This window comes from Halichoeres trimaculatus, unplaced genomic scaffold (assembly GCF_033239565.1).
Source record: "Halichoeres trimaculatus isolate MK-OKI-2021-1 unplaced genomic scaffold, fHalTri1.1 fHalTri1_scaffold_16, whole genome shotgun sequence".
In the NCBI taxonomy this organism is placed as follows: domain Eukaryota; kingdom Metazoa; phylum Chordata; class Actinopteri; order Labriformes; family Labridae; genus Halichoeres; species Halichoeres trimaculatus.
Genome location: NW_027437194.1, coordinates 14,903,707 through 14,928,177, shown reverse-complemented (window position 1 = coordinate 14,928,177; position 24,471 = coordinate 14,903,707). Strand labels below are relative to the sequence as shown.

General features: G+C 38.2%; 2 protein-coding genes across 2 annotated transcripts; both read left to right on the top strand.

Annotated features, from left to right (window-relative positions):
• The first annotated feature begins 325 nt into the window (after window positions 1-325).
• eeig1b (estrogen-induced osteoclastogenesis regulator 1b) lies at window positions 326-16,867 on the top strand. The gene is made up of 12 exons (XM_074690788.1): window positions 326-519; window positions 830-1,109; window positions 9,302-9,422; window positions 10,077-10,106; window positions 10,794-10,910; window positions 11,009-11,055; window positions 11,511-11,662; window positions 11,799-11,900; window positions 12,665-12,896; window positions 13,325-13,446; window positions 13,521-13,590; window positions 13,669-16,867. Exons 2-12 carry the CDS (start codon window positions 937-939, stop codon window positions 13,712-13,714), a joined length of 1,212 nt encoding a protein of 403 aa, XP_074546889.1. The 5' UTR covers window positions 326-519; window positions 830-936; the 3' UTR covers window positions 13,715-16,867.
• A 976-nt stretch (window positions 16,868-17,843) lies between these two features.
• Window positions 17,844-22,669, top strand: dpm2 (dolichyl-phosphate mannosyltransferase subunit 2, regulatory). Its single transcript, XM_074689752.1, has 4 exons — window positions 17,844-17,922; window positions 19,600-19,689; window positions 20,437-20,539; window positions 21,350-22,669. The coding sequence occupies exons 1-4, from the start codon at window positions 17,920-17,922 to the stop codon at window positions 21,403-21,405; spliced, it is 252 nt and encodes an 83-aa protein (XP_074545853.1). The 5' UTR covers window positions 17,844-17,919; the 3' UTR covers window positions 21,406-22,669.
• The last annotated feature ends 1,802 nt before the right edge of the window (window positions 22,670-24,471 follow it).

Sequence of the window (24,471 nt, the reverse complement as noted above, 5' to 3'; positions counted from 1 at the left end):
AAACTGTTAAAGATTTTTAAGCAGCTGATCATGCTTAGTGAAAATGTTATAATACTTTAACTTTAAAAGTTGCAGCATTTATAGGCATAAGATATGATAGCCTATCTTGATCTGCCAATTATCTCGTCCATTGTGCTTTACAGACTCCAACAGGTTTCTATGGCTTTGTAATTAAAAATAAAGATCTGGTTAAAAAATGTTATTTGAATATGTACTTTTACTACATTTCGAAATAATCCCAGTAGCCCCGTGTGATATTCAGCAATTGGTAATACTCATGTCCTTTTACACAATATCCTCTGCTGAGACATTGTTGACGATCCCTAACTGGCTCCATATCGTGAGGCGTTCACGGACCGCCTCTGGCTGACAGGCTGACTCTTGATCTCTAAGGAGGGAAAAGTTGCTGAAGATGCCCCGAAGCTGAGAAAACTACCAAGAAGTCGCACTTCGGTTCTCTGCAGCGGTTTACAGCAGATCACTTTCACCGAGGATGAGGAGCAGGAGACGAACTGGACGGTGAGTTTGTCTGGAAGTTTCTACGACAGAGTTTGGGAGAGTCGGTTTGAGGTTTATTTGTTTGCGTGGCAGCTGTCTGCACCGGGAGAGTCTGGTAAAGTGGGAGAAAAGTCGCAAAGCTACGGAGATAGAGTCTAAAATAACAAGAAAAAAACGATTAATAGTTTGTTCGTCAAGTGTTTTAGAACTGTTGATGTGAAAAACAAAACGAAAACGTGTTTTACAAGTGTTGATAATGCAACAAGAACGTGTGCATTTAATGCAAATAGTGTTGTGAAACTGAACTAAGAATGTGTCTTTCTTTTTTAAGGTCCAAATACGTTTTAGAAAATGATCAATCCTGAAGAAGAGACGGATTTTACTACCCCACTTTGAACCCAAACCCAGACTTTATTTTGGTGTCCATCTCCGAGCACCATGAGCACCCTGCAGCAGCTGGGAACCATGGCTTTCCTGATGAAAAAGAAGAAATTTAAGTTTCAGGTTTATTTCACTTTGGAGGAGCTGGCAGCTGTGCCTTTTGTTAATGGAGTGCTTTTCTGCAAGATCCGGCTGATGGATGGAGGAGACTTCGCCACCTTATCATCCAGGTATAGAACAACCTGTTACTTCCTTGTTGGATAAACTCTCCTTGTGTAAACGTACCTGCTCTATTTTAAACTGACTTTCTCAACATATATCATTTTTTCTTGTACAAAAGATGGCGTTTCTGTTCATTTTCCCACACATTGAGAGGCTTTAGACTGCCACAAATCGGAAAAGGAGAGGGTACATGACGTTTCTTTGTTGATATTTTCTACCCCAAGATAAGTCTGTGAACAATCAAGCTGTAAAACTGGACCCAACCTGCAAGTCTTGCATTTTAACCTTGAGGACTGAGCGTTATCTCATCCTCGCATCTCCTGGGAATAATGCTGTCATGATGTTACTCAACATCAGTCACCAAAGACCTAGTTACACTGCAAAATGAAATCTTATCAGTTTTTTTTTGTCATATTTTAAGTTTTAAAAAAAGTCTCACAGTTGATATGAGCCACGTTTAACTTATCAGTCCAGAAAAATATCTTGTGTTAAGTTATTTAAAGACAAAATGAGCTCTGAATTGCTTGTAACAAGTAAAAAACATCTACAAATAGAACAAGAAAATATTGCTTGAACATTTTTAAAATTAGAAAAATGTTTTGATACAAGTAACTTTTCTGTTGTTTTATTGGCAGATTTTTGTAAACTTCATTTCAGGCCTCATATTTGTCTTCAAATAACTTGAAATAAGACATTTTTTCTGGACTGGTCAGGTAAGTGTGGCTCATATTAAGTCTAATGAGGAATTTTCTGCAGTTTAAAACCAGTTTGAAAAGGATTGTAAACTACACACCTGCATCACTGTGCTGCACACCTGACTGTATTGACTTCAGTAAGACTCACTGTAATTACAGTTGAGTTATAGCATGAGTAAGCTGTGCGGAGGTGTCAGGACAGGTCTGCAGGTTCAAAGAGTAACTGACAATCCTTAAAGACCACACCAACGGTTTAACAAGTTTCAGCCCATTCACAGCAAACACACCATAATGAGACACATGTTGAAAACTATAAGAGCGTTTTAAGTTTTTGTCTACATTTAGAAACAGATTTCAGACATTTTAAACCATTTGGGTACTTAAATACAGTTAGGTAAATACAGTTGTGTTTATTTCATGATTCATTTTATTTCATTTAAAAAGCAGGCTTTCCTCTCTGCCTGTCAGCTACCTTTGTCAGAAAGCTGTAATGACTGAAGATGCAGTTGGACATCAAAACAGGTGATACCTGACACTGCTGACAGATATTGTCTCATTAGCAAATAATCTGCCATGCACGGATGACAGTCAACAATATCAGCGTCTTCCTTCTGAGCAATAACCAGAGCCTATTTATGTAAGGGTCTTTTGAGAGTCAGCTCTTATTGCTGAGCAGAGCTAAATGGTCTGGATCACTGAAAAAGGACACAATTCCCATCACCAGCTCTGTCAGATCCACATCCCCCTGCAGCAGGTTCAGGGCTGTGAGAGCAGCGTACCTCAAAGTGTTTGGTCTTTGGTCTTTTTGGTCATTGAACAAGTCTAATGAGTTTGAAGAGTAGGACTGTTGTCTGGTTTGAAAGATGTTGCTGTGACTTCGGAAGCCCAACTTTTTTAAGCTGTTCTTAGGTTGACATATGTGTCATGGGAGAGAGCTCATTGTGTATATTTGTAAACATACTGACATAAATACATACAAACCTGTATTTTTTTCATTTTAAAGACTGATTCACCCCAAAATCTAAAACTGATTCTGCAAACAAAATCAAATTCTTAATCCTGTCCAAAACCTTTATATCTTCAAAGGTATCCAATTAGAGATCCTGATTGTTGCATGCAAGGGAAAAAAAAACAGTTTAAAATAAGTAGACTGAATTTGAATGTCAAAAATAAACTAAGGAAGCTGTAAGAAAGATAAAAGAATAACAAAAAGAAAGAAGGATCGAATGAAAATTGAAACTGTCTCAGACTCTCCTCTGGCCAAAACTGCAGATTCACAGTCCTGCTACTTTTGACCTTTGACCCAGGAAGCAGGAGCTTCCTGCATGACAATTCACATTCCAGACAGATAGCCGAGTTGAGACGACCATAAAACCTTTTAAAGCTGTCACTGAACACTACAGGTCAGGGCTGAGACCAACAGGTACAGTTAAATGTCGGCTGCCCATCTAGATGCAAATACTGAGGCTCAGGTACAGGGAAGTTTTCGTGGCATCTCTGTCACATTGTTAGACCAATGAGAGCAGTCCTCTGGATTCATGATGCATGGTCTCTTGATGTGTTCTAGTTTCTCTCTGTAGTCTGAGTAGTATTAATCGATTAGGTGTCAGCAGGCTTTGGTGTCTGCAGGAAGAACGATTTGTATGGAGAGCAAATGGAGGGGGACTCAACTGTGTCATGACATCACAGCTCCCATCATCGGTAATCCGTGGAGATTTTTTTTTATCTTTCTTTAAACAGATATCTGAATGCAAGAGCAGCTAACAAACTAATCAAGATCAAACATCTAGACAAATCTGCTTGACGTTGTGCCACTAAAGAAAACCAGCGTTTAGAACTCCTGACTTCCTGGAACGCATCACGAATGATCTTTATGTCTTTATCTTTGGTGCTAATCCATATTTCAAATAATCATGCTTCTTCTCAGATTTAATCTTGTTGAATGTGTTACATCTAAGTGAAAGGCATCCATCCTCTCCAGTCTGTGCAAAGATCCCTCCAGTAAAGCAAGTTTTTGTTCCCCAGCATACTCTCTGGGCCCTTGATCCAGTTTATTCAGGTTTCACAACACTGACTGACTTTTTGTTTTAGAAGGATTCCTGCCAATAATTGTTCAAGAAGGAACTATGGAGGCAGAGAAACAATTCTTAAGTAGACAGCATGATGTCAACTTGACCACTAGAGAAAGAATTTTTCTGATTCTTTTTCTTTAGCTTTTTGGAGAAATTAGAAGTTAAGCTATTAAGTGAAAAACAGATTGAGTGAAATGTATAAGATTACAGATGATCAGAGAAATGCTGATGATTGCTCCGTTCAGCATCCAAGCGATTTACTTGAGTGGGCAAATCTGTATGTGTGGGTATAAACTATGCACAGAAAACATCCCACTCTTCTTGTTACACACTTTGCAGAGAATTACCTCATTGTGTCCTAAAACACACACACACACACACACACACACACACACACACACACACACACACACACACACACACACACACACACACACACTCTCCTTCTGCCAGTAGAAAAGTAAGAGAAGCTTTGAGAGTAACAACACTTGTCAAATTCCTCTCAAACACATTACAATTGGAAACGGGCGTTGTCCACCACGTTAACCCTGTTACACAACAGACAAACAACAGCTGAGAGAGGCTCAGTAAAGACGCCCTCTGTACAAACAAACACTACAAATGGCTAATTAGATTATAGCAGGGTGTTCCACTGAGATATTTGTCTAAAGTTTTAATTGATTTGTTTTTTTTTTTAGAAGTGTAAGGTTCTCCCTTTCTACTGGGACAACATCTGTGCATGTTGCTCCTGAATCCAAGGTTCGACATGAGTCAGAGCTTTTTTTTCAGCACCCTGAAGTAGGCTTTCCTGGGGAGGCTGAGTAGTGTGGTATAGTACAAGCTAGGGCTGAACAATTAATCAAATTGAAACCGACATTGCAATGTATTAGAATGCAATTTTCAAATTGTAAAGGCTGCAACTATGAAAAATTAAAAAAAAAGAAAAAAGTTTCATGTAGAGATAGACCGATATGGATTTTTTGGGGCCGATACCAATAGTGATTATTAGTAGGCAAGGAGGCCAATAACTGATATTTGAAGCTGATATTAATTTGCAGTCAAAGTGAAAATATTGGCATAAAAATTTTGAACAATACAAACTCCAACAATTAACTGCATTTAATGCCTTCAAGCACATGCTTATTAAACAGCTCCCAGGCTTAGCAGCATGTTTTATAAAGTTAAATGAAAACTTAAAAATATAAACAGCTAAAGTTTTCTTCAGTAAATAAAGTTTTCAAAAATTTCTATGTAACTGCAATAAAACTGGACAGAATTGAGTTTGTGCTGCCTTTTACAGGCATGAAATGCAGTTGAATTATTTTTCTGTTTGGTTTTACATTACTGACTTTAAATGACCATCTTGGGCTTCCATAGTGTAGACAGGGAGAAATTCTGTGCAGAGAAGCATAAGAGCCAAAACAACACAGTTTTGAATGGGTTTCATATCGGCTGTCGGGTTAAAAAAGGCCAATGCCGATATGCCCCAAAATGCCAAATATCGGCCCGGCCAATAATCGGTCTATCCCTAGTTTTATGTACACAGACCTGGAGAGAATGTAATAACTTGTACTCCTTCTTCCTAAAGCCAGCAAAAGTCAATATGCTGCTTTTTCATGCAAAAATATTACATTTCTGCATGGCTTGAAGTTAAATCAATCAGTCAGTTTTCCACTTTGGATGAATAGTTAAATTAAGATATGTTATATCTGTCAACTCATGTATCAGTTCATCTCATTTCATCACAACATGTTAACAGGATCCTTTGTTGTGTTGGTCATACCATAGAATGATTAATTGCTTGTGTATAGTGGATAACGTAGGAAATAAACTGTATGAAGAATGGTCACAGAAGCTGAGTATTGTTGTAGTTTCACTTTGAAAAAGAGAAGTGTAACAGTCTGATCTTGTTTGCTAACCAGTCTACTTTCACTGCAGATATTCCTGTTTCTGCTTGGTTCAGTTTCAGGTGTGTTCATACTGGTAGAAAGATTAGATGGATGTGAAAGCACAGTTTAAAGGAGACAAAGATGCTGAGTCACAAACCTTTGTCTCAGATCTGGATATGCTACTGCACAAAGCTTATGTCTAATCTCTGGTTTGTGTAGATCCAGTCAAACACCTTGCATCACCTGTTGAAGTATCTCTCATCTTATAAACACTGTAAGTTTGTCGGGCTTGTTAAGTCCGGCTTCCCCTTTTTGGTTTCACTGAATTTACCACAGGCTCAGAGCTAACTCAGTAATTCGTGGCCTGTCCTTAGAGTTTGAGTTGTCTTCAGTCAAAGTGTGCTTGGCCTTGAGCTGTTTCATTCCTCAGATTCTTACTGCAGAAAAAAAGGCAGAGTGACCAATGGGAGGTCAGAAATACTCCAGAGGGAGTGTTTAACCAACACAGATTTTAGTGTTCCTTGAAAACACAATCCTAAACACTCAACACAAGTGAGGATTTCCTGCAGCTTCGGTAAGCAGGCGCTTGATCAGGAAGATCAGCCTTAATGAGCTCTTTGAAGTACCCGTGCCTATCTATCGGAGACGTTTGAGATGACAGAGAATTTCCTAACTTCCCTTAAACTTTATAAACAAAAAACAAAAACCATAAAAAAGCACAACTCTTCAATAACAGTATGCCTGTGAATAAATAGACAGTATCTCATTGTCTGTACTAATGAAGAGAAACCACAGAAACCACATATGTAACAGAAGAGAAGCTAAAACGTGTGGTAACTGATGAATCTGTTGGTCTTTTTTTGATTGAATTTCATTGATTTATTTCTTCATTTATAGTTTTTTTTATATTATTTTTTTGTTTATTCCATTTTTTCTTTTCTTTTCTTTTCTTTTCCCTTTTCTGCATTCTATTTTGGATGACAACACACAAGTTACTGTCTGTGTTCAGCGCTTTTTTTCCTCTGATGTCAATTTCACCTGGTTTAATGGTTGTCTGTGATATAACCATTAAACTCTTTGCTGAGCCCACACGATGACTGTTGTAATTCTGAGTTCGTCTGTGAGAGTAGCAGCTTGCTGTAGCTTGTGTTGACTTGTGCTACAATGGAGTGCTTGTGCAGGTTGTAAGAAAAGAAGTAGGAGAACCGGTCTGATCGTTTTTCTGCCTCCAGGCTCGTTGTTTAAAGAGCGGTAAACTCTGGGCCAGATAAGTGGAGTGGGAAATCCACAATAATAAACATGTGTGTCAAAGGTTAGGTGGAAAAAATGCCTGAAGACACTGGATCGACCTCACTTCATTCCATTTCCTTAAACATGTTGCTGGCATCAGTTTTCAGTTTCAACATTTGTTGTCTTTGTATTATTTTTGATTTAATTAAGCTTTTGTTGATTTGCAAACCATATAAATTCAATTCCATCAACATTGTACACAGCATCTAGACTTTTTAAGGCAGTGGACAGTCTGACATAGTATCAATCAGAGAAACAGACGTGTGGGTCTGTAATATGTTATCTGCACAGGTGTGTTTTGAAAGTCCTGAACATGTAGAGATCTGAATTTCTGTGAATTTTTCCGATGACAGGAACCGGGCAGGGACTGATAACATCACAGCCAAGTCCAGACAGGTTCGCTGTGTGTGTGGAAGAAGTTTAAAAATCTCCTGAACAGCTTTAGTTTGTTAAAACCCTAATGTGGTTTCATCTGATGTATAGCTAACAGTTCTTTGAGCTCAGCAAAAAAAAAAAAAAAAGAAACGAGTGTGCAGGACACACTGAGTTGCTCATTGTTACCTCTGTCTTTTTAAATTCCACTAATGAAGAGATGTGAAGCTCCTGACTCCACCCGACTCACATTCATGCTGCAGTTTCAGACCCAGAGTCTTTTAATTGAAGTATTAGGAAAATTTAGACCTCATAAAGAATTGTGAGACTTTAAAGAGATGCAATGTATTTTTGCCTGAGTTGTACTGACCAATCAGGTGTCAGCAGAATTTGGTGTTCTGCAGGAAAAACAGTCAGTTTGGAGAGCAAAAGCAGGAGGAACTCAATCCAGCATAATGACATCCCAACTCTGATCAGCTGCAACCTGAGAACAATTTATACTTTAGTATTCACAGATATCTGAATGCAAAAGCGGCTAACAATCTGTTCTGGAGCAAGTGTTAACTCTGAGACACACATTTGCTTGATGCTGAGTCACTAATGACAACCAGTGTTTAAATTTCCTGACTAACTGGAATGCGTCAGAAATGAGGGATCCCTCCTCCATTCAGCAAATAAACATCTGAAATGTGTTTTTCTTCTGCTCTTAAAACAGACCTGACAAAGCTTGAGTCTTGATGTTGTTTCAGCAAACTGAACATGCTGTAATTAATCCTCAGCTGCAGAGATAGAGAATCTTTTTCTCTAACTCTATCTGAGGTGCTGTTTCCTTTAGTAATATCAGATCTAGAGAGTTTGTGGATTCTAAGATATGCTGAGTAAAATATGTCTTACACAAAGCTTCAGTTCAGTAAACAGCCGGTCTGTTTCCAATCCGTGTCTGAGGAAAACCCCTCAAGATCCAGATGAGATCATCCAAACCATCTGGAATTTCTTTTTCAGGGAAGATGCTGGCTGATGGTTTCAGCTTCTTTTCCTCAGCGAATAAAAGACAATTTGACGCTTGTATTTGAAGCTTTGTACTTTCATAGTTAAAGAAATGTCATTTATCAGATTTTGTTTGAACCAGTGATGTGTTTCACATTTTTGTTTTCCCTGATGGGGTAAAATTAAAATGTGCAAATCTTAATAAGTTGGTAGGTTTTTATTTGTGATTTACAGCTCTACATTTCAGCTTCACAATGAAACACTGCATTACCTTGTCTGATGATTTAACTAAGGGGATAAAATAGATCCAATATTGTTCATCTTCTTGTGCAAAGTTTCAACTTCTTCAGTTCATCATGGTGTTTGAAGACTGTAAACCTGTAATTAGAGATGGGTACCTTTCACATTTGAAATGATACGGTACCAATGCCCAAACGGTACTTGGCAATCTGTATCGGTACTCAACGGTGCCAATTTTAGGCACTTTTTTGTGTTTATGTTGTAAAAAATATCAATTTTTCAATCATAAAATCTCATTTTTTCAATGTAACATATGTATTCTTCAATATATATATTACCTTGTTATGCTGTGTTTATGTCCAGCATGGAAAATCACCTACTCCTACTCTCTCACCACTTCCTCATAGCCACAGCTACCTTTTGATTTTACGTGAATCAGTACTCAGTACTTTGGACAGAATTCAGTCGGTACCTTTAAAAGTACCTAATTCGGTACCCATCTCTACCCTGTAATGTATACATTTCTCTAAAAGACTGTTAGACAACAATCTGTTCCTCTTTGTGTGTGTGTGTGTGTGTGTGTGTCTGTGTGTGTGTGTGTGTGTGTGTGTGTGTCTGTGTGTGTGTGTGTGTGTGTGTGTGTGTGTGTGTACAGGGAGGAGGTGCAGCAGAACTGTGTACGATGGAGGAAGAAGTTCTCCTTTGTGTGTAAGATGAGTGCAAACCAAATCAGTGGAGTGTTGGACCCCTGCATCTGCAGAGTCTCTGTACGAAAGGTAAACTACAATTCCCAGCAGCCACCTCTGCTTACCCTGGTTGATAAATGATAAGTAGAGAAAGTACAGTAAGAAGATTCGTATGTACCCTGAAGAGATTATTTTTTCCACACAACCTGCTCACGACACGTTAACCCTCTCATACCTTGCTACAAGCTGCAGATACTCCAGAAGTTTTGATCTAAAGATGGTTTTACTTGTTCAAAATGATTTTTTTATGCAGCTAAGAAAAATAGCCTCTCAGATTTGGTTGTTGGTAACAGTTCCATGGCATGTGTTTCAGCTTCCTTGCAGATGAATGAACATTAAACTGAACATTTTATTCACAGTTAGATTCAAACAGAAATAAAAATATCCTCCATGTTCTTGATCAAATGTTTTTGCCACAGTGTCAACAGGCAGAGGTGATTGCTGGTTGTTTCTGTGGATTTATTTGATATGTGGTGTGAAATCAGGTTGTCCCTGGAGTCACTCAGTTTATCCAGGATGAGCATCTGTTGCCTCAGTCTGTGAGGAATTCTTGGTGTTTCTTATTGGATCCAGGGGATTTGTTGTGTTAATGGATACGACTGTAAAGCTGGAGTTAGCAGTCTGTAGTTTTTTTTGTCCTCCGTTTTTTAACTTCTCTCCGTTTCTTCCTCACTGTGTTTGCAGGAACTGAAAGGAGGAAAAGCCTTCTCAAAGGTAAGCCCATTTTTTGTTTATTTTATTGGAGCATCCTTAAAATGGATATCGGCCCTTGTGTTACATACTGGTCAGCTGTTTTGCATCACTGTCAGTCCAACCTGTTAACTCATAAAGTTTAGGTGTCAGTGATTTAACAGTTACAGCACAGGCTTCGTTTACAGCAGCATGTGACTCCGCTCGGTTGGAGGGTAATTAGCCATGTTTACTTCAGTGTTTGTGTCCTGTGCTTCAAGTATCGACAGTTATAATGATGTAAGAGAGTCTATGATTGTGTCACAGTGTTCTCCTTTCTTGTGGTGTGAGCGATGACTTTTCCTTCATTTGTAGAATAACCAGACTAGAACAAGAAAAGTGCATGACCCCCAAATGAAGTCAGAGACTCAAATGCTGCACTGCCACCACAAACAGCGACACTTTCAGAGAGGGAAAGTGCTGTGTGTGCAGAAAAGCATGAATGAGGAGGTTAAAAGAGGTTACCATCTCTTGCAGAAAGTCTGTTTGTCTTCCTTCACTTCCTCAAGAAAAAATAAGACATGTACTACGAAGTGTCTGAAAAAGAAAATGAGATGTAATGAGACATAAAAAGGAGAAAATAAGACTTCATCTCAACTTTAAAAGCCAGAAACAGGTTTCTGCCAGCACTCTGATTTTTTTTCTCTTTTTTGTGTATGCGTGTTACTGCAGCTGGGTTTTGCTGATCTCAACATGGCAGAGTTTGCTGGTTCAGGCTCCACCGTGCGCTGCTGCATCCTGGAGGGTTATGACACCAAAAACACCAGACAGGACAACTCAATCCTTAAGGCAAGACACACATGACACATCCACAAACACACACCCAGACACACACTGTTCTGATCAGCAATGATTATGTAACGCAGCACTTTTATTGTTTATTACAGGTGATGATTGAAATGACTCTACTGTCTGGGGATCCCTGCTTTAAAACGTGAGTCACAAGAGCTAGCATCCACTTTTTAACCTATGTTTTTGTATTAGCAGTTTTCAGGATGACCTTAAAGTTATTTAAAACTTACCACTGGATGTACAGAAAACTATCACTAGAAAATGTGATACTAAAGAAAACTTAAAAAAAATACAGGAAGTTTTATTTCACTCTCTTTTTATTTGATATTTTAGATTTATCGGCATTACAAGGGTATAACTGCTCTTTACTGTTGGTGCAAGCTACATTGAAACTGACCGTACATGAATCATGACTGTTGTTTTACTTTTGACAAAGTTACGACTCAGCATAAGGACATTTTCTGATACAAGCTGCATCATCTGTGTGACATTTCAGCAGCCTTAAGGACCATCATGAACCATCTATTTTTACTTTCTTCACATCAATAGAGTAATATTTTACAAGGTTTATATCTCGCGCTCATGTTTTTTCATCAGGCCTCCCAGCACAGCCAAATCCGTCTCTATCGGGGATGAGGACCCAACACTGCAGCTGGACCGTAAAGGAGAGAGCACCGACGCTTCAGGAGGGAGTTTCATGGATTCTCCTCGCTCCTTCAAACCCAAACAATCCTCAGTACGCAGCGCAGGTAGTGGCTAGCTGTTACCTTTACCTTTGTTGCCCCTGAATATTCAGGTCAATCAGGATTTAGTTTTAAATTCACACAGAGTTGTAAATCCTGGCACACTGTGGGAGAGGTGGTGATAAGAGTTTGTGTTTTTCAGGGCTGCCCGAGGAGGCAGAGCCTGTGTCCAGTCCAGACGATGTCTTTCACTCCGGTCATGTCCGCAGCTCGAGCTACGCCAGCCAGCACAGCAAGATCTCAGGTCAGAGGAGTTCCCTCATTCATGGCCCGTCGAACTACCTGAGAGAAAATCTGCTCCAGGCCAAAAAAGCTGTAGACATTTTATGAACAGCACAATACAGAGATGTGAATGAAGTGAAATGAATGGATGGATGGTTCTTGACCTTTCCTTTTTCTTTTCCTTCCTCTCTTCTTTTCCTTTATTTCTTCTTTCCTTTCTCTGTACCCTTTATCGTCTCCTTTCGTTTCCTTTTATTTTTGTTTTTCATTCAATTTTGTTTTCTTCAACCCCTTTCTTTATCTTTTACTCTTTCGTTTCCTTTTCTCTTTCATCTTCTGTTCTTTCTCCTATTCCTTCCCTTTTCTCCCTTTCCTTCCCTTTCCCCTTTTCCTTCCCTTTTCTCTTTCTTTCAAACAATTTCCTATCACCCCCTTTCTTTATCTTTTCATATTATATCTTGTCCTTTCTTCTTTCATCTTTTTTCCTTTCCTTTCCTTTCTCCTTTTCTCTTTCTCTTTTTCTCCTTTTCTCTTTCTCCTTTTCTCTTTCTCTTTTTCTTTCTCTTTCTCCTTTCCTTTCCTTTCCTTTCCTTTCCCTTTTTCTTTCAACTTCTTTCCTTTCTCCTTTCCTCTTTCTCTTTTCTCTTTCTCCTTTTCTCTTTCTCCTCTTCTCTTTCTTCTTTCTTTTCCTTTCCTTTCCTTTCCTTTCCTTTCCTTTCCCTGCCTCCTATTTTGCATTAACTGCCCTTTTCCATGCTTCCTTCTTTCCTTTCATCTTTCCTCCAGGTTACAGCACAGCCCACTCTCGATGCTCCAGCCTGACAGACCTCTGTCACCATAGAAACACTTCCTCCAGCAGCAGCGCCTCCTGTGGCCTTGCCCACTCCTCCCTCTCCTCTCCTTCCTCCCAGCTGCCTCCCTCTGCCCCAACGGAGGTGCCCAAAGTAGCCTCGCCCACCAAACCAGAGAGACCTCCTCCTCCCTCTGCTTCTGCCTTGATGTCCAACAGGTCCTCCAGGTGTGCATGAACACACACACACACACACACACATCCACAAACACACATCCACACCATTACACCTGCATGTTTTCAACAACACGTCATGTGCTGCTCTCAGTCTGAGGTATGTCTGGACTCTGCTGCAGAGATAAAAGTCTGGGTTGAGTCTCAGCTATGTGTAAAATGACATGCCGGACATTTTCCAGGACTTCATGTTACGCTGAAAGAGGTGTGTTTCAGTGCACTCTGCTGCTCTGAGAGCAGTGTGTATGTCAACATGCTCTGAGAGGAGTGAGTGTGTTGATATGCTCCAAGAGGAGTGTGAGTTAACATGCTCTGTGGGTCATGGGCAAGTATTTCAATGACTGAACTAGAATAACCAGCTTCAATCCACTGCCTCTGCTTCTTTTTCTGAACTTATATCAAAATGTTGTTGTCTTCATCAGGAGGAAGAAAGACAGCGTGCAGCGGCAGCACAGCTGTGTGGACGACACTCGTATCGATGCTGACACCATTGTGGAGAAAATCATCCAGAGTCAGAATTTCTCTGATAGCAGCAACAAAGAAGGTCAGACCCAGTTTCTGTTGGAGAGATAATGTTTCAGCACGACATATTTCAGTTTTCTCTTTGTTCCTCATCAGACAGCAACTTAAGGCTGTTTGTCAGCAAAGATGGGACGACGGCGCTCAGTGGGACGCAGCTCGCCAACAGGTACAGTCGTTTTCCTGTCTCTTTTTATACCCAGATGTCTTTTTTTCCTGAAATATTTTGTATTTTGTGTCTCTGCAGAGGAACTCCTGGTGCTTTTGAGCCGGTCGTCATTGAGACTCACTGAGAGAAACGTCAGCTCGCCTGAAGCTTCGTCCACTGGATCACGTTCTGTGACGTCTGATTGTACGACTCTATCTGTGCAAGTATGTCTCAGTGCACATACCAAGGAATAGGACTACTGCAATATAAAGATATTTACCCTTTCTGACATGTTTAATAAGGTGGTGGGAGGTGTAAATATTATTGTGGTATCTCACGTATTAGTAGAGACTTTTCTAAAAAATATAGTTCTTTTTATTTTACCTCAGATTCAGAGAGGACTCGTCTCTCTCGGTGTGAATTTGAGAATGTTGCATTGGTACTCCGTCACATGTTGGTCAGACATTAAATGACTTCCAGCAGCTCAGGGGGAACAGTTTGCAATCTGATCACTCTTGGCTCTTCGCACCCTTTCAAAGACCCCAAAGTTCAGTTTGTTTGCACGGTATGTGTGCTCAAGCACTTCCTTAGCTTTGACACGGTAGTAAGAGGTGAGCTTCAGCACGGTATGTGTGCTCATACACGTTCACAAGCCTAGTTAGGCAACATGGACCTGTCATAATGATGGAAACACTCCCATTGGCACCTAGCATAATATGTTAATTCTAAATAATAAATAACGCTATTTTTCTGAATAGAAGACGTTACTTTTACTTAAAACTCATATGAAAAACTGGGAGCAATGTGAGTGCAGGCCAGCGAGGAAGTGTGAGTGTGCCCTAAGTTCAGGTTATTAAATATTCAAGTATAAAAACTTCCTATTTCTTCTAAAAAGCCAAATTTATCTTTGCAAATAAGTCTTGAAGTAGTGTGGTTTGTTATGAATATGGGTACTCTCAATTAGCTGCAGTGTTTTTTTAATGTTAAAGGAACAACAAAAAAATGATTAATTGCTTCATAATAACTCTGAACAATCATTTCAGTTGTCTTTGTTACCCTTCGACTCATCCTGCTGCTACTTACTAAAGTCAGACCACAAGTCCTGTAATTTGGCTTTAATGATTCACAGGTACACAAACTTTTAGACTGTTCACCTGTGTTGTTCTGTGTCCCTTTACTCATGTGACAATATTTTACGTTTTAGAGCTGTAAATATAAATTTTAAGGATGAGAGTCAAGCCTTTCTGCAGAAATTGGATCACAGAAAATGCTAGTTAAATTAGTTAAAGTACCTGATCAAAGTTTTTCTGCTTTTTTCTCTGAGCTGTGGTTTGATCTCCAGACTCTGTTTGAGATTTGACAGTAATAAAAGTTCACACTTGGTGTGTTTGAGTTGTCTGTGGTTCCTGAAACACACCCAGTGAAACTTTGACCGGCGCTTAGTGCACAGATTACTTGAACAATACCCTGAAGACCACTGCACTGTGGGAGTTGTAGTGAAACACTGAATTAATGGTGCGTTCAGGAGAGTCACGTCAGCTTGTGAATCTGAACTTTTCTGAGTCAATGTCTTCCAGGAAGTTTTGTCTGGTAGAAAGACATTTTCATTGTGACTTTACAAGCTGAAGAGGACTCTCAGTGTGCAGCCATTAGAGGCTCTTATTGAGGTCAGAGGTCATGTCGACAGAACTGAAGCTTTTAATATTGTTTTGTATATGATGCGATTGACTCTTGTATAAACTCACTTTTGCACGTTTTCTCCCTGAGGAGGATTGTAAGTAACCACTAAAAGAAAATGGAAATGGCACAGTGTCTTAAAATGACTTGTTTTGTTTTAAAGTTACTTTTTTTATGTTTTGTTTTAATGTCTTTGTTTTGGAAGAAAAGATGTGATGATGTGAATCTGTCAGAGTTTGCTTTATGCTCTTGTGAAACATCACAGACTGGAGTTCATGTGGCTGGCCATGTGTAACTTTCCAACACCTGCACTTCTGTTCTCACTCTTTGAATTTTAATGCTCTTTTATCCTTTTTTGGTTATTTTACACACTTAAACTTCATGATAAAACCCCAAAGATTATCTAAAATGACACTTAATGTTACATGACAACAAACTGAACAGCACAATTACACTGAAAGCAGAAGATCAATAACAGCATTTGTTAGCTGTTGTGACTCTGACTTCTTCAAGCACAAAGCTTGGAAAGGAAATGTTGATTAGTGCTGCTTCATCATTCTTTTCATAAAAATACTATCAATAAATACACGGATCATAGAATAAATGGTTGTTTTTGACTGACAAGGCAAACAGCCAATTGGAGTTAAGATGGACTGCAACTCACAGAAGACTGACAAAGATCATAGTTTGTGTACGATGGTTGATATTTTGTGTGTCTGTGTGTAGAAATGACACTGATAGCGTCCCTGTGTTGGTGTCAGCTGCTCTGAGGTCAGTCTTACAGCTGCAGACACACAAAGACTGTTGTTCCCAGACAGACAATATACAAAAGACTGTGCCTCACAGCAGTGTGTGTGTGTGTGTGTGTGTGTGTGTGTGTGTGTGTGTGTGTGTGTGTGTGTGTGTGTGTGTGTGTGTTTGCACGTGCCCAATATGCTACTGTACCACTACACGTTTGACCTGTGTATTTGTCAGGTACGGGAGATTAATGTGTCTCGAACCTGTTTTCTGACCAGCAGGCTGGTCAATGTGTTTGTACATAAAGGTGAATATTTAAAGGTGAATATTTTAAGGTGGAATGGGGCTGAAATAATGTTATTGGTCAGATTATACAGTAAAGGGAACTGTTGTTGTACTGTGATTTATTCTATGTATACAAATATAATCCATGTACTTGACTGTGTAACTAACAAAAAACTTCTGTGGTAAAAGGGCTTTTTTGAATTCCTGATAAATTGCAGTTTAAATTAAATCATTACGGGATGGTATTATTTGTGTTATATCACATTGTATTATACTTGCAAAGGGCAAAGATTTAGCAAGAATAATTGAAAGTTAACCTTTTAAATTTATCAAAAGGTAATTAGCATTACTCTTTGTCTTTTGATTAATACATGAAAATGTATCTTTCATGTCAGACAAACACCCTTCAGGAACACTGTATGAAAAACTTAAACATTGAAAACCTTTTTTTTTTCAAACCAAATGAATGTTTCTCCAAATGTCTTTTTTTTTTGTTTAACTTTTAGTCACCTGAAGACTTGTGATGTCCATTCAGTCAATCTCTGAATGACTGTGGAGGGCAATGAACTGTGATTTTCCACAAACACACCAAATAAAACCCTGAAATCAGAAGTGTCTTCTGTTTTTATTTGTTCTTTTTTATTGTACTGACATTTGTTTTTTTTTCTTACAGAAAAAGATAAAGAAGTTCCTCTTACAGACTACCACAGCTATCATAACAAAACTCCACTTACTGGTTTTAATGTAGACCAGTTTTGATGACAAAATAATGCTCTAATAATTCAATATTCACCTTTTTTTAGGAGAAGATTTAACAAGAAAAACATCATGTTTGGAGATGACTTTATGGCCGTTTATTTTATTTTTAATTATCATTTTATCAAGCATAAAAGATCGCACTAATTACTTATTAATTCACTTATCAAATAGAGCAGGATGAGGTTTTTTTTCAGTAAAGAAAACCTACTCATGTACAGGACATCAGTCAAGATTTTGGAGGTAACATTTTGTCCAGATGGGGCGCCAGAATCCACAAAATAAAGTTTGTTTCTTTGAAATTTTCTCAAATGAGCTTAATTTAATTTGTGATTTTTTTTCCCTTAAGTTTCTCTTGGTCGCTTGTAAACCCATGCATGCTGTGCACATAATGCCTAAAACATAAACTTCAAACATCTACATCTCTTTGGCCTGTTATTTTTGTAAACTTGTTTCTTAATGTAATTATAAACCACTGAGATAAAACATATATGTGACTGATGTAATATAACGTGTTTTTTTCTTCTTATTTTTGTATTTGTATTCAAAACTTAGTTGATGAATCACGGTGTAGGTGAACAGCAATAAATGTTATTAATCTAATAAACACTTTACACCTATACTGTAGTTACAACAACTTGACTTGACTGTATAAAAGCTGTGTAATAATATCTAAATAGAGTAAAAATCAATCTAAATGTTAGAAAGTATAATGAATATTCTCACACAGTCTATGACTTGAGCTCGCAGCAAAGATGCACTTACCGCAGTATCCATATTGGTGCGTTGTGCGACTCCTCCAGGAGAGGGCAGCAGAGATCTTTGAGTTCATCTCGGCAGCCGTATTTACCAACCAGAAGAAGGGCTGCAGGAAACGTCAGCAAACCATCAAAAATGGTAAGAAATAAGCAGATTAAACATAAAAGCTGAATTAAAGTGAGATATTTAAAGTTTAAGTTCGTTCGTGGATATTTATTCTTACAGCTAGGATATCTTACTAAAAAGTTTGATCGGTTGAACACGATAGTGAAGCTAGGCCGGCTAACGTACCTCATGTTTACAGATACATGAAACAAGTTGGGGGGTTATGCTGGATAAAAGTTTTATATATTTCAATGTAAGTCATTTTAACATCTACCCTCTAGTGTTGTGATATTTAAATGTTAATTTGCTGACACACGAAATCTCAGCCAAAATGTCTTGCTGTCTTAAAACTGGAAAACAGCGCATCCTTAACCAGGGATGAGCTGTACGTGCTCCTGTAACAACACTCTGGAAAATCCAATTATGTCTCTGTATGAGGAAAATGATACAGATTTCCTTCACCGAATTACAACTAAGCAATCATAATTCATGTTGTAATTATAATGTAGGTTCTGTATACGAACAATAATACAAATACACTAGAGAAGCTTAACTCCTTATGTAATTCAATGATGTTTGGTTTGGCTGAGCTGTGTTGAGAGTCATCAGACTTCTTTGCTTATGATCCCCGACCACTCACATGCTCGTGTATAGACATAATTACTGCTATCTTTTAGCCATTACATTACGGTCCAAACATGATGACTACAATTTAATGGCTTTCATTTCAGTGTACTCAATACATGCAAAGAATAACCATTGTACGGTGGTGTATTGTAGTATAAGTATTTTATTATTATATTGTTTATATTTGATTGATGTTATCACTTTTTTTGTTCGTAATAATGTTTTTGGTTGTTGATAAATTTTCTTTATCCTTTTATTTGTACATTGGCTTGGCAACATGTTGAAAACCCTTCATGTCAAGGAAGCTTATTTTGAATTTGAACTTGAATCTTGTAATACCAGCAAAAACAAGAATAAATAAGATAAAATAAATACCTGTTTTTTAAATACCAGTTATCTTAAAATCAGGGGGAAAAATCTAGTTTTATGAGATGGTATCTCATTAAAACAGCAAAATCAAAAATAAATATTTTACTATTTTTATGAGATAGTATCTCATGAAAATAGAGAAAACATTTTTCCCCCTTTAGGTCCCTGTTGAAGGTGGGTGAAGATTGTTTTGAGAATAGTTTTAGTAAGAGTTCACAATCTAAGCTTGTTGAGTTTCCAGATGTAAGCAGATGACTCAAATAATTGCATCTAAATACTTTTACTGCTCCTGAAAGTTTTCTGACTCACCCTTACACTTTCCCAGACTATAAAATATCGACTATGGTCCACAAAAGAATGTGGGTCCATATTCTGTCAGGACGTGGGCTGTGAGCTGATTTGCTTTAACAATTTTTATCTCTCTATTATTGATACAAAGCATCCATATTATCCATCAGTGTATCAGATTAAACTGAAAAAAAGAAACATCTGAACTTCTTTGATGGGATTCAGGGCTGCAGATTAGTTGTTGAAAAATCACTTGTTACCAACATAATTTAATCCCAGATACCACATCACACCTTTTCCTCCTTGGATCCATGCTATTAAAACCTGTGCTGATATATTTTAGTCTTTCTTAAATGCCCACTGAATATATTGCACAATTTTGTTTGATTTTTTATTTTTATTTTGCTGCTGTTTCTTTGTTTTCAGGCGACAGGTGTGGATCAAGCAGTGGGCATGAGTCTGGTGGTCTTCAGCCTTGTGCTGTTTACATACTACTCTGTGTGGGTCGTTGTCCTGGTACGTTGGGTTTGTCTCCAAAGTCAAAATATTGTATAAAAACCCTTGACATCATCACATGTATGATTAGTTTGCACTGCTAAAACTGAAATCTTATCAAGTGTTTTTTTCTTGTTTTCAGTAGAAAATTCCTTTCAAGACTCAATATGAGCCACATTCACCTCATCAGTTCAGAAAAAAGTCTTGTTTCAAGTTATTTAAAGACAAAAATGAGGTCTGAATTGCTTGAAACCAGTAAAAAAAAATCTGCCAATGGAACAAGAGAAAAGTTACTTGTATTAAGACTTTGTTCTAGTCTCAAGGAAATTTTCAAGCAATTTTTTCTTGTTTCATTGGCAGATTTTTTTTACTGGTTACAAGTGATTCAAACCTCATTTTTGTTCTCTGATAACTTGAAACAAGACATTTTCCTGGATTGATAAGTTGAAAGCGGCTCATATCGAGTATCATAAGACAATTTTTACTTAAAAAAAGACAAAAACACTTGATAAGATTTCAGTTTTTTGCAGTGTGTAAGCTCTTCAGACTCTCATCAGAAGAATCTTTACACACTCAGGTCTTAAAAAACACTACAGTTCAAACATTCTTACCGCTGCAGTTAGATTTTCTAAAATTTCACTAAAATGAAAATGAATGTTTCTTCTGTCTTTATATTGATTATAACGTTCTCCCACTAATCTGTTTTAAACCCATAAGTAAGAAAACTTAAGACTCAGCTTCATTGTGTGGTGCTTTGTCCCCCTCCAGCCTTTCGTGGACAGTGACCATGTGCTGCACAAATATTTTCTTCCTCGGGAGTATTCTGTCATTCTGCCCGGTGTTGCAGCAGTAATATTGCTCCTCTGTATAGGTGAGTGACCTGTTATTCCAAAACAAAGTCCACCCTCAGTTTGAGTTACTGAAAAACCCTTTTACACTACAGCTAACCCTACAAATTCTGTCACAGACCACTTACAGATATGTTTGAGTGTGAGGGTGTGCTTTGTTTATTACCACATCCACTGTGTTCTTCTTTATCTAACATTGAAAGCAGTTTTTTTCAGAGGCCAGTATAAAACATGCTACTCATACCCTGTAAAACATACCCACTGCCGACCCTAACAGAGGCAATCACACCAACTCAGAGTAAGCTAAGAAAGAATTGACAAATTGAAGCACAGTTTGCACTGGGATTGGTAAGATGCAAAATATCATCATGGAATAACCCCCACCGAGGAAGAAAAATCCCCATCATGTCCTACCAAGTACAGTTTATTCACATCTCAGAAGTAGGACAGCAAGGGGTGCTTACAGTGCTTTTTCTTTGTTGAAGTAATTTGGTTAAAGGGTGATTTAAAGCTTTCATTGGTAAATATTTTGACGGGTAAACAAAGTGTCCTGTTGTGGTCTCGTTTCTAATGATTTGTGATAAACACGTAACACAAAATTAGAAGCAACTGAAGCTTCCTGTGAATCCAGCGACAGAGAAGAGAGATGCTTTCCATAATAAAGTGGAGCTAAAGTGTCAGCATTGTAAATACAGGAGTTAAAAAGACCACCCTGAAAGTTATACCTCTTCTGTATGTTTGGTCTTGAGTTGAAGTGCTTTGGGTTTCTTATTGCGATTTTTCTGCAATGTTGTATATAATTCTGGTTACAAACGGTTTTTATCTTTTCACAGGAGCCTTCACTGCAGTTGTTTTGTGGAAGAATCACAAACCAAAGAAAGTGGACTAATCTGTGGATGTTAGCACAACTGCAATGGGAAAACGGACCCTGCATGACCAAACCCTAATTGTCCAACCAACCTGAAATCTGACATTTATGTTTGTAAAGCTCAGTTTTTTAAAAGGAAGACATTTTTGAGATTTAAGGGGTAATTCTCTCATGGTAGCCAGAATTTTGTCCACATTATCTACTTTATCTCATTTTATCTCAGATTTATTCACCTCTACAGTTTGCTCTTGTCCTGGGTCTGATCAAAGGAAGCAGTCATCATCTCCAATGGTGTGTGCTCTTATTTCAACAGAGCTAAGATCTGTCCACTTTACATGATAAGCTGAGGGAAGGAAATATTCTTACTATTATACTTTGGATTTGATCCATAGCAGATTTAATAAAATATCAGGGTCATATCAACACAGCCCAGCCAAATAGAAGTTCACATCACATAACAGCTGCCAACACCTGGAGTGAAGTGTGCCTGTTTGTGCAAGGTTTAGTTTCAGACAACTGCAGACTGATTTCACCTCTGATTAGATTAATAAAAGTTGTTTCAAATCAGGTTGAATCAGAGAAGGGCCTGGAGGCTGTAATCACAGAAAGTTTGAGCAGCTTTGCCAGCAGATGATGTTTTTTTCCCCAACAGGGGGAACAGTACAGAAAGAAGGGGGTAACTGACGTCACGATTGGTGGAAAGTTTTTGTTTTAAAGTTATGCATTCTCACATTTTCTCAAAAAATTCTTCATGGAATACTCCCCACCAGGAAGAAAAATCACTCGGTCCAGATGGAACATATGTTTTTAGTCATCTCTGTGTGTTCCAGCGTTCGATAAAAGATTCAGTCCATATGTGAAAAATGGGAGCTTGCGTTAGTTTTTATAAACATTCAATATCATGAGAAAGCTGGGGACAGAGAAATGTGTTACTGCAAATAATTTCCAAGTTACACTCTTGACTAGTTTTAAATCTGGCTGATGATGAAAGCTTGGATCTCTGCAGGGTCTACATGATTTTCTCTCTATTCTAAAAGAAAAAATAGAAGAATGTCTTTTCCTTTGAAACAGCTTTTCTTGTATTTGTGGAGATAATAGAAGTGATATGGCAGAAAATGAAACATCTGTCACTGAGCAGCACGGGTCTTAAATTCTGTAAATAATGAGATAGTTTTTGTAGTTTTTGAAACTGTGAATGCTGTTAAAGTAAATTGTCAGACACATGTTTTTGAAGGCTGGAAAATGTGTCTATTAAATAAAAAACCTTTGAGGTCTGCTGGTGTCTTTTTTTTAGAGTATAGTCAATGTTGAAAAAGGTGTTTATCAAACAGGAAGCTTCCTGTTTCTGTGTTTGCTCAAGAGGTTAGGAGAGGCGTCTCAGACAAACTGAAAAACCTGCTTGCTGTTCCTGTTCTAGTTTTAACAGTTGTTAAAACAGGACAACCCCTCAGCATGAGCAAGCAGCTGTTTTTGTTTCTGCTGATACATGAATGAAAAATTAACATTCAAAACATTTGAGGACTCTACCCTCCATTTGACCAACAGGCCAAGCCGGTTTGTATGGCCATAGAAGATAAAGAACGCTATTCAATCTTTTTGGAAGACCTATGAATCCAAATATTAGCTTAACATTTCAAAAGTGTTAGTAATCTGCCTTGTTTTATATGTCAGGCATTTAAATTTTCCTGCAGGTGTTTGTGGGAAGTTTGTTATTGTCTGACTAATGGATAAAGATCAATAGCTTTCCAGTTAAACTTGGATGACATCCAGCAACCACAAAATGAGTCAGGTTTCCTCCGCAGCTTTGGGACCTAACAAACCCACATCCTGATGTGCTGAGGGAATCGAAACTATAGCTTCGTAAAAATTTCAGTAGTCCTTAATTAAATGTATATATTTGCACAGGGTTCAATACACAAAATTGCTTTTTGACACTTTAGGTGCCTCAGAGATTATGCAGCTTCAACATTTTGGACCATTCATCCATCCATTTTCTATAGCGCTTATCCTGTTCAGGGTTGCGAGTGGCTGGAGACTATTCCAGCTGTTATTGGGCAAGAGGCGGGGTACACCCTGAACTGGTCGCAAGTCAATCACAGGGCTGACACAGAGAGACAGACAACCATTCACTCACACATATGGACAATTTAGAGTGACCAATTAACCTGGTGAGCATGTTTTTGGACCATGCATGTACAGGGAGAACATGCATGCATGCTTTAAATGTAAATGACCCCTATGCACACTCAAAACAAGACTACATCAATGTTAAAATCCACAGGTCCTTAATCAGGTATTCAGCTCTGATAAAGTTGTGTGTAACATTGTGCTCCTTTCATATGAAAATATGCAGTCTGTTAAGACATAGTAATTAAAATAGTATTTTGTTATTGCTTATAATAAAATGGTAAAAGGGATTAATTGAAGTGATAAAAACTCAGCAAGAGACACTGTCTGCTTAAATATTTATTAACGATTATAATCAGAAAATCATTTCTTTTTTTCATGAGAATGACAATGAAGGAGAGGTAAATTAAATTTCCTCAGAGCTTTCATCATCAGAGTCATCTTTTTGCTTGTCTCTCTGCTCCATGTTTGAGATAAAATTCAACCCGCCAAAGTGGCCAGTGGGAGTGGCAGTGTTACCAGCCACTGCCGAAATCCACCCGCATTTGGCCAGTGTTAATGTCAAGCCCTGCAAACTCCACACAGAAAAGCCCACTGGTGGAGGTGGGGATTTGAACCAGTAACCTCCCTGCTAGTGAGACTGCAGCACTAACCATTGTGCCACCATGCAGATATTTTAGGCTGTAAAAAAAAATAATTGATGTAAGTAGAATAATTCCTCCGAAGTGTGCATATTTCATTTTTGCTCATTTGAAATTGGCCTTTTACTTTTCATCAGACAGAGTAAAGTTAGTGTTACAAAGCTGGGTGGTTTGTGTATTAGTATGAGGTAGCCCAAGGGGAGAAAATGACTAACCTCTTCCCAAGAAATGAAACAAATTCATGTTAACTTAATAAAAGCAAGAAAAACTGACCTGGGTATGTTTTGTATTGTTATTTGTTGTTTTGGACTTGAATGGA